The sequence below is a fragment of the Tupaia chinensis genome, unplaced genomic scaffold, assembly GCF_000334495.1.
Source record: "Tupaia chinensis unplaced genomic scaffold, TupChi_1.0 Scaffold149178_1, whole genome shotgun sequence".
Classification (NCBI taxonomy): domain Eukaryota; kingdom Metazoa; phylum Chordata; class Mammalia; order Scandentia; family Tupaiidae; genus Tupaia; species Tupaia belangeri.
Window position 1 is genome coordinate 428,408 of NW_006209026.1, and position 9,014 is coordinate 437,421.

The 9,014-nt window shown below is 34.4% G+C and overlaps 1 protein-coding gene across 7 annotated transcripts in view; it reads left to right on the forward strand.

Annotated features, from left to right (window-relative positions):
- The window catches only part of ERBIN (erbb2 interacting protein), a 137,560-nt gene extending 129,381 nt beyond the window's left edge, over positions 1 to 8,179 (forward strand). For 3 of the 7 annotated variants that reach the window (XM_014585176.2, XM_006170924.3, XM_006170925.3), the window contains 4 exons: positions 1,927 to 2,133; positions 3,209 to 3,301; positions 3,983 to 4,057; positions 6,132 to 8,179. In XM_014585176.2, the coding sequence (XP_014440662.1) occupies positions 1,927 to 2,133; positions 3,209 to 3,301; positions 3,983 to 4,057; positions 6,132 to 6,239 (483 nt within the window). In that variant the 3' untranslated portion in view covers positions 6,240 to 8,179. The remainder of the gene's footprint in view (positions 1 to 1,926; positions 2,134 to 3,208; positions 3,302 to 3,982; positions 4,058 to 6,131) is intronic. The other 4 variants (XM_014585175.2, XM_027769267.1, XM_006170926.3 and 1 more) reach the window with 2 other exon arrangements.
- Positions 8,180 to 9,014: the final 835 nt, after the last annotated feature.

Genomic DNA, 9,014 nt, shown 5'->3' on the forward strand with positions numbered 1-9,014 from the left:
GCACCTCATTTTCCTTCTCCCCTACCAAGAGAGTATTTGTCAGAGTACTATCATCCTTGTGCCATACTATAAACACCCATGTATGCTTCCAAACTTTAGAATTAATTATTAAAGTATCACCATGAAAAAGAGTGCCCCCCCTTTTTTAAAAGTACAAGTCTTCTTCACCAAAGTCAAACAATTTTGTATCTTTCAGCAAAGTCCACCTGAAAAGAGCTTATAGTTTGAAACTTTTGCCATATCTCTCTCCAAACTTTCATAGTTTTGGATAATTTTAAGGGAAATGAAGCACAGCTGTTTTAGTTTTCCCATGATTTCCTTGTGGATGAGGTTACCTTTCTATTAATAACTAACTAGGAAATTTTAAATGATTGACTAGCTGAGTTTTCCTTCCTTACACAAAAAAATGCTTTATATGCAAATATTGGTAATAAGAGTGTAACTTCTAAAATAGATACTTCACACTAACAGAATAAACTATTAGCTACATTTCTAGGAAGATGATTTTAAGTCTGAGATTTAGATTCAGTTTCTATAAAAATGAGGTGCATTAAAACAAAGATAGTTCTTAGGCTAGCAGGTGGCATGGTGGTTAAGACAACTTGATCTCATATGGCCAACTATGTGATTCGAGTCCTAGACCTAGTGGCTTGAAAAACACACCAGGCTCACATGTGTGCATGCCAAAAGTCCTGAGAGGAGAATAGGGGAGAAGGGATTGTGGTGTGGACAACCCTCCTGAGGAGGGTACTTTCTCACTTTCCCTCTCTCTTTTTCTCTTTTTCTGTTTCTTTCCAGTGAGTGTATACACTCTATAGCAAACTTACAAAAAGAAATTAAAGGCCAGCAGATGGCATGGAGGTTAAGGCACTGGATTCTACATGACCAACTATGCAGCTGGAGTCCTGAATCCATTGGCTTGAAAATCGTGCCAGACATGCTTGCATTTCTAAAATCCTGAGAGGAGACTAGAAGAGAAGGGATTGCATCATGGCCACCCCCACGTAGGGTGATTTTTCACTTTCTCTCTGGCAAGCACACACACTGCACTCTATAGCAGAAACTTAAAAAATAAATAAATAAAAAGATCTTTAATAATGGTAAACTAATAGTATCACGTTTTTTGTTTAGCTTGTGAAGGATAAACAAGTCAGTCAGTATTTAATTTTTGTGGTTGATATTCTATAAAATTAATATTAGATATTTTTAAAAAATTGCTAGGTGGGGGCCAGCAGGTGGCATGGTGGTTAAGGCACTGGATTCCCATATGGCCAATCGTGGTTCAAGTCTCAGACCGGTTGATTTGAAAATCATGAAAAATAAACACATTGCTAGGTGGTATGTGCACATATATATGAAAAATAAATCAGTGTTCTACTTCATAGCTGAAGTAGCTTGTTAAATCTGGAAAGGAAGGAAAAAATAGAAAAAAGTTTAAGAGAGGAAAAAGTTGTACTGGCAATAAAAAATTAGTTTTTGCCTAAAGAAAAATAGTAGCAAGTATACCTTTTGCAACTATGTGTTTAACTATAATAAGGGAAAAGATACCCTTATAATATGCTCACTTAAATTTTAAAATGTAGACATACTTTTTGCCATTTTAACCTTTGGTTGCTGTAAGAAAGATAGGTTACATTTACATCTAACAAGAAAGCAAATAGTTTAAAATATAGATATGATATACTGTAATTTGAAAATTTAAAAGCCTCAGTCTATCAGCAAGTTCCCAGGCAAGTTTAGAATTAATACATTAATAGCTTTTTTCTTTTAAGGTTTAAAATTAGAGAAAAATTGTAATTGGCATGATATTGTATGATTTAGAATGTTTGAATTCTAGTGCTTTTGTAAGTTTCCTGGAAGAAAATCCAAATATATGTAATAACACATTATTACTGGTCATTTTAAGATACTTCATGTTTTTCTTAGATGCCTTTGAGTAATGGACAGATGGGCCAGCCTCTCAGGCCTCAGGCAAATTATAGTCATATACATCACCCCCCTCAGGCATCTGTGGCAAGGCATCCCTCTAGAGAACAACTAATTGATTACTTGATGCTGAAAGTGGCCCACCAGCCTCCATATACACAGCCCCATTGTTCTCCTAGACAAGGCCATGAACTGGCAAAGCAAGAGGTAAGAATAATCAAGACTATTTGAAAATGAGACTAAGCTTTTCATTTATTTTAGCATATAAATCCATATAGAATTTTAACATAGTTTTCATCATTTTGTTTAGAGTTTTAGTTTTATGTTGTTTTTAGATGTCAAGCTTTATGATTTTAACTTTGAATTTATTATCATATGAAATAGTATAGTATTCTGGGCTTTTTTTTATTTTAAGGCAGCTCATTTTCCAAAAGTGGGTTGATAATACTCCTATAGTCAGACCTTCAGAAATATAAATAATAAACCATTAAGCTAAAGTGGCATATTGTTCTGTGACACTGAAAATCTTCCTTAGATTTTGAAATTTGACTGCAGTCTACAATTATTTAATCTTTAATTAAAGTTCTTAAAAAGTCATCCATACATTCACGAATTTTGAATATTAACAAAATGATCAAATTTGTTAACAATGATCAGTAATATTAAAAACTAGAAATCTAATGCTTTAATCATTTTGGTTGAGACTGGTTGAAAAAGAGTGTTTTGTAATGAAAGTTTAGTTCTTACAGCTTTTTTGTAGTTTGGTTTTAAAAGCTCTCAATCGATCATGTTTTAAAATTTCAACCCCTTTGAAGCATATAAACAGATTCAGCATATTAAGAAATAGTATCTCCAAACCATCATTTTTTTAAAGTTGTCTTATAAAGAAAAGCCACTAGACAGAGATTGTATATAATTTAGGTGTGTTACACAAATAGAAATTGATAATATACCTATTTTCTGTTTATGCAATGTGTCTTTAAAATGTAAGAGATCTAAAAAGTAAAATAGGGTCAACATTAATTGATTCCTTATCCTCATATGATAAACAATGAAGTTAGGAGCTGCGCTTAATAATCTCAGCTATGCCTTTAACTCACCACTAACTCATTAACATAACATTCTGTATTCTAGTTTCACTTCACCTGCCCAAATGTTTATTTTTGATGAATTTTTACATATTTATGTTTGCTTAAACTCAATTCAACAATATTTAAATACAGATGTGTTACCTTTTTCTAAAACAGTAGTAACAGTTTACTTTTTTTTCATAATAATTCAGATTCGAGTGAGGGTTGAAAAGGACCCAGAACTTGGATTTAGCATATCAGGAGGTGTTGGAGGTAGAGGAAACCCATTCAGACCTGATGATGATGTAAGTTTTGTTTATATATCCTTGAAAAAAAAAACAAAGTTTTGTGTGTGCGTGTGTGTGTTTTCTTTTTCTAGAAAGCAGGAAGGGTTGGGGGGCGGGGGAGTGAGAAACCACTAGCCCCTTCCCCATGGGGTTGGCCATACTACAATCCCTCCTCCAGTTCTCCTTTTGGGATTGTGGACATGTATACATATATGCCCAGCTGCCTTTTAACCACCTTGCCACCAGCTGGCCTGAAACCCATGAAGTTTTACGTGCTAAATCAAAGCCTGTTGTATGTAAGTGAAAAGCTAATAGACATTTATGTAGACAAATTCCGTCTGTATTGTGTTTAGCTTTTTGCTTTTAAATTTGATCAGTTCAAGTTAGTTGTTTGAAGAAAAACTTAAACCAAAGTTTTGAAATGTTCATGATATTATCAAGTGGATTTTAATTTTCTTAACTGCTTTCCTGCATATCTATAGAAGTATTATTCATCACTGTAGTAGAAATGACTATACAAAGTTAGAATTACCAGAGGCATAAGGAACTGTGGGTAATCTCAGTATTACGTGGAGAAGTCAGGGAGAAAACTGGTTATTGTGATTCAAATGTTGACATGATATGGAAGGGAGACTGTTTCTGTACTCTGTTATTTATGCATACTGTTTGGGTTAAATTATCTTTTTTGTTGTATTAAAGGGTATATTTGTAACAAGGGTACAGCCTGAAGGGCCAGCATCAAAATTATTGCAGCCCGGTGATAAAATTATACAGGTAATTAAGATAAATCTTTTTATTATTTTCTTTTCCTTTATAACACTCTCAAGTGTTTGCATAGTTTAAAGTACTTCTGTTTTATACCTTGAAAATTATGCTTTATGTTTGATATATTATTTTCTTTTGAGTTTAGAAATACTAATTTTTGCCAACTTGGGGGATCAGAGTACAATTTTTTAAAAGAATTATTTATATAATTTTATTTATTATTATTATTAAATTTACTATAGGGCACATGCACTCACTAGAGAGAGAGAAAGGGAAAGTGAGAAAGCAAGCCACCAGGGACTCACACCATGATTGGCCATGTGGAAGTCCAGTGCCTTGCACACCATCCCCTCTGGTCCTCAGAGTACTACTTCTTAGAGGTGGACTGTCATCATATGAGAATTGGAGAAGGAAATTTCAAAGCGATAAATCCTGCTTATTTTCCCATGTCTCCTCTTTGTCTCTGTTCCTAAACACAGTGTCTAAACACTTGCAGTGAAGTTCTACCGTAGGAGGAAAATAAGCATAAGATACAAATGCAGTTCTCATGCTCTGCCCCGACTTCACGATTGTTAATTCTGAAGTTAATCTGTAAAAAAAATAACTCCAAGCCAAAAAATACACTGTCATTAGAGTTTAGTAGCTGAAAGTACAGACTCAGGAGCCACAGTGCCTGAGTTTGAATCCTGGCTGCAAAATTTAAAAAAATATAACTCAAAAAAACTTTGTAAAAACTTTTCAATAATTTCGAGCAAAGAAAACTGTACAAATAGTACAACATATACCCGTAAACAGGTCACCAGGTGCTAGTATTGACATTTATTATTATTATTAAATTTACTATAGGGCACATGCACTCACTAGAGAGAGAGAAAGGGAAAGTGAGAAAGCAAGCCACCAGGGACTCACACCATGATTGGCCATGTGGAAGTCCAGTGCCTTGCACACCATCCCCTCTGGTCCTCAGAGTACTACTTCTTAGAGGTGGACTGTCATCATATGAGAATTGGAGAAGGAAATTTCAAAGCGATAAATCCTGCTTATTTTCCCATGTCTCCTCTTTGTCTCTGTTCCTAAACACAGTGTCTAAACACTTGCAGTGAAGTTCTACCGTAGGAGGAAAATAAGCATAAGATACAAATGCAGTTCTCATGCTCTGCCCCGACTTCACGATTGTTAATTCTGAAGTTAATCTGTAAAAAAAATAACTCCAAGCCAAAAAATACACTGTCATTAGAGTTTAGTAGCTGAAAGTACAGACTCAGGAGCCACAGTGCCTGAGTTTGAATCCTGGCTGCAAAATTTAAAAAAATATAACTCAAAAAAACTTTGTAAAAACTTTTCAATAATTTCGAGCAAAGAAAACTGTACAAATAGTACAACATATACCCGTAAACAGGTCACCAGGTGCTAGTATTGACCACATTGTCTATAGCACTTACCTTCTTTTCCCTTCCTTCCAGTTTATGCACATACACGGACACACATTTAGTTTTTTAATCACTTGGGAATTTGTGGTTTCAGTTTTTGACTACGGAGTTACTTACCTCTTTATGTGTGGTTTTTCTCTTCTCTAAAACAAGATGATAAAAATCTTTTCTGGATGTTGTTATAAGAATCAAAGGATCATTTAGGACTGTGTGTCTGGTACACAGGTAGACCTCAAAATATTAGCCTTAATGTAAGAAGTGTCATAATCTTGATCTGACAGCTTCAAGACAATGGGAAAATTAGGTCTGCTGCCATTGTAGTTTGTAGTTTGATCACCTCAGGAGGATATTAACGTTCCCAGATTTAACCACTCATCTGATACTGGCTTAGACAAGTGATACCTAACATTGGGCTGCTACTTAATGAGAGTTAAGAAAACCTTGGTAAAATACAGGTTCCTGGAGCCTAAATTTAGAGATTTTATTTCCACAGGTACTGGGTAGGGCTCATGAATCTATACGTTGTTTTAAATTGCAAAGTAATTCTTATTTTCTGCCAGGCTTGTAAATTACCTGGCAATAATTTAAATGCATAAATGCAAATAAGTTATTATAACATTTTTTTCTAAAAGCGTTTTTCCTCTTTCTTCTAGGCTAACGGCTACAGTTTTATCAATATTGAACATGGACAAGCAGTGTCCTTGCTAAAAACTTTCCAAAATACAGTAGAACTCATCATTGTAAGAGAAGTTTCTTCATAAGCACTGTGGACAAAAAAGAGGGGGGGGAAGGCAGCAAGATTTATGAGAAGATACTTGCAAGGGAAATGAATATTTTGACTATTTTTATATATAAAGAACTCAAATTATGTTCAAATTTGTACATTAATGAAATAATGGAACTTGTGGTTAGAGGGAAAGAACCACTGTACAGAATATAAAGGAGACTGTTGAATTCATACCATATAAATTTTGTTGTTAGGTTTTTAAGCATAGCAATCAAAGTTACAAAAACAAATCTATGTTGTTTTTGTATAGATTGTAGGTTTATTTTTGGATTTCATACACATGACTGAACTGTGTGCAAGGCAATAGTTAGCCTTGATTGTAGCCCAGAGACAGATGGCAGAGCTATCTATCTCATAGCTTTTAGGCCCTTATTTTTATTCAACTGGTATTAATGTTTTTCTGCTGAAACTACTTTTGATGTGGCAAGAGATTTGAAGTGTTGGCTTTTTGCTATGTGCATATTGAGTTGAAGAGTGAGTAGGTGAAGGTGGTGCTGGTGGGTTCACTTTCCAAGGCCAGATTAAAACAGTTATTTCTTAGAAAAATCTGGAAGCAAAGAATGAAAAAAAACAAGTTTTTATTAATAGAATAATGCAATAAAATATGTAATGTCTTTTTAAAGTAAAAAAGACAATAATTGCATTTTACGAGCTCTACAGAACTGGTTTTTGTCATAGCCATTGACTATACATTTGCTACTGGTGATTCAATTTTTAATTTTTTAGTCACAGAAAATTTTTAACTCAACTGCAGATGGTGTCCATGCATTTTCTGTGCTATGGAAATCCCTTTTTCTTTTTTTTTTTTTGCAAATGGTGGTACTTGTGATCTGTTTTATATTTAGTACTCCATTTTAATCTAATTTATAATTTTTATTTTAAGCAGCAAATGAAGCTAAAATGGCCCATTTTAAGTGTTGCCTATAACACAAAATGTAAGAAGGTTTAGGAAAGCCTCTTAATTTTTGTATAGCCTTGCATTGCCTTGGTAAAGTAAAAGGAAATAGTACGCATGAGCTAGGAAACCAAAGCAAGTTTGTGAAACTGGCACAGTGGTGGAGGAGAGTTGTAGAGGAAAGGGACATGGCCCTTGAGGCCAACCAGTGTGTAAAGGAGTTCAAATAAAGGGCTGTTCCTACAGGTAACGTTAAATGTGAACTTGACACTTCGGAGTCTTTAAAGGGTTTCTGAGTGTATCAGTGTAATAGTATTTTACCACCAATTGCCTTTGTTCCTAGTTACTGTAACAAATATTTGATGATAGAGGTTCATTAATTTTGTTTATCCAGACCATTAATTTTATTTGTTTTTGTTCTGTCTATGTAATCAGATAAAATTTGAGTAACATGCAGTGGTAAGAATGAATGCATGGTTATTTGGACCAGGAAAAAAGTGCCATAGAAGACCAATAACTGTTTTTAGTTGAGGCTAGTCTGGAACCTTCCATTAGAGCAATATTTAGTTATTGCAATTCATTTTTACTTACTAAGAAATATAATTTGGAAATTTTTATTCTGTTATTTGTTCTTCATCCTTGATTTTATGAAGTCTTTTATAGGACTAGCTGAAACACCAACCTACATTATTTTTGCAAGAAGTGAGTTGGACTCACTTTCCATTCTTGCTAGTCAGAGTAAATAGGCAGCACTTTTAAAAATATGTGAACTCTCAAATATTGCACTTCTTTCAAGATGTTATCAATTGGTTATTGTACTGTATAGTTTTAAAATTTTTAATTGAAACCCTTTAACAACTCTTTGTAAATTTTAATTCATTTTAGTTGATTTTCAGTACTATTTACATAGGAATTGATTTTTATGGATATGTAGAAGAAATGTGCTGTATTTTGATAAAATTCACTTACTGTATGTGTGTTGTAATCTCATAAAAAGAATGACAGCTTCTTTAAGACAAGTCTTGGTATTCACCTTATTCTTATTTTAAAATACGAATTTTAGCTTTTATCCTGAGTGAGAATATTAAAAGTAATGCCATAAAGAGAAGAAGGTGCAGAAGGAAGGAAGAGCTGTGGGCATTTGTAGGAAGCCCCATGCTGACCTGCAGCACAATCAGCTTTGAAAACAAAAGATTCGTTATGGGTATATTAAAACACTCAGCATTTAAGTTCAGTGAATATTTGTGGATGGATGAATGAATTACACATGGGCTGTTCAGATTGTGACATACTAACATGCAAGAGAGCAGCATTCCCTATTGTCAGTCTTGAAGGCCTGAGCATACATTCATAGGAAGGCTGACATCAGCTGACTGTTCCAAAGTGAATCCTAAACTGGCTGCCCCCCTAGGAAGTTCCAAAGGAGCTGCTCATAAAGGTAGTTAAGATGTCTTGTGACTGGCAAATCCTCAGCGGCACTTCTTTAATTGACTGAGGTATTAGCAGCACCGTATGCTCGGGCATTAGCCAGTTCCTGCTGCCGACAGGCTTGCCTGATGTTTGCCAAAAATCCCATCTGCTCTGTGCTCTCAGTTTCTTCGCAGCTCCATGACACATGCATTATTTTTTACGAACAAAGGGAAATACATCTCTACTTAGCCTCTTTATGGCTTAAAAGTGAATTTGACTTAACTGGTTTAAGTTTTTCATGTATTATTTATTGATATGTCAGGCAGTCATACATAGGTTGGGATATAAAGCATTAGCTTACTACCTAAATATTTTTGGAGAACTTCTTGCTGTTGTGTTGAGAACATGGTATACAACTGTACAATAATCTTGTTTTTAGAAACT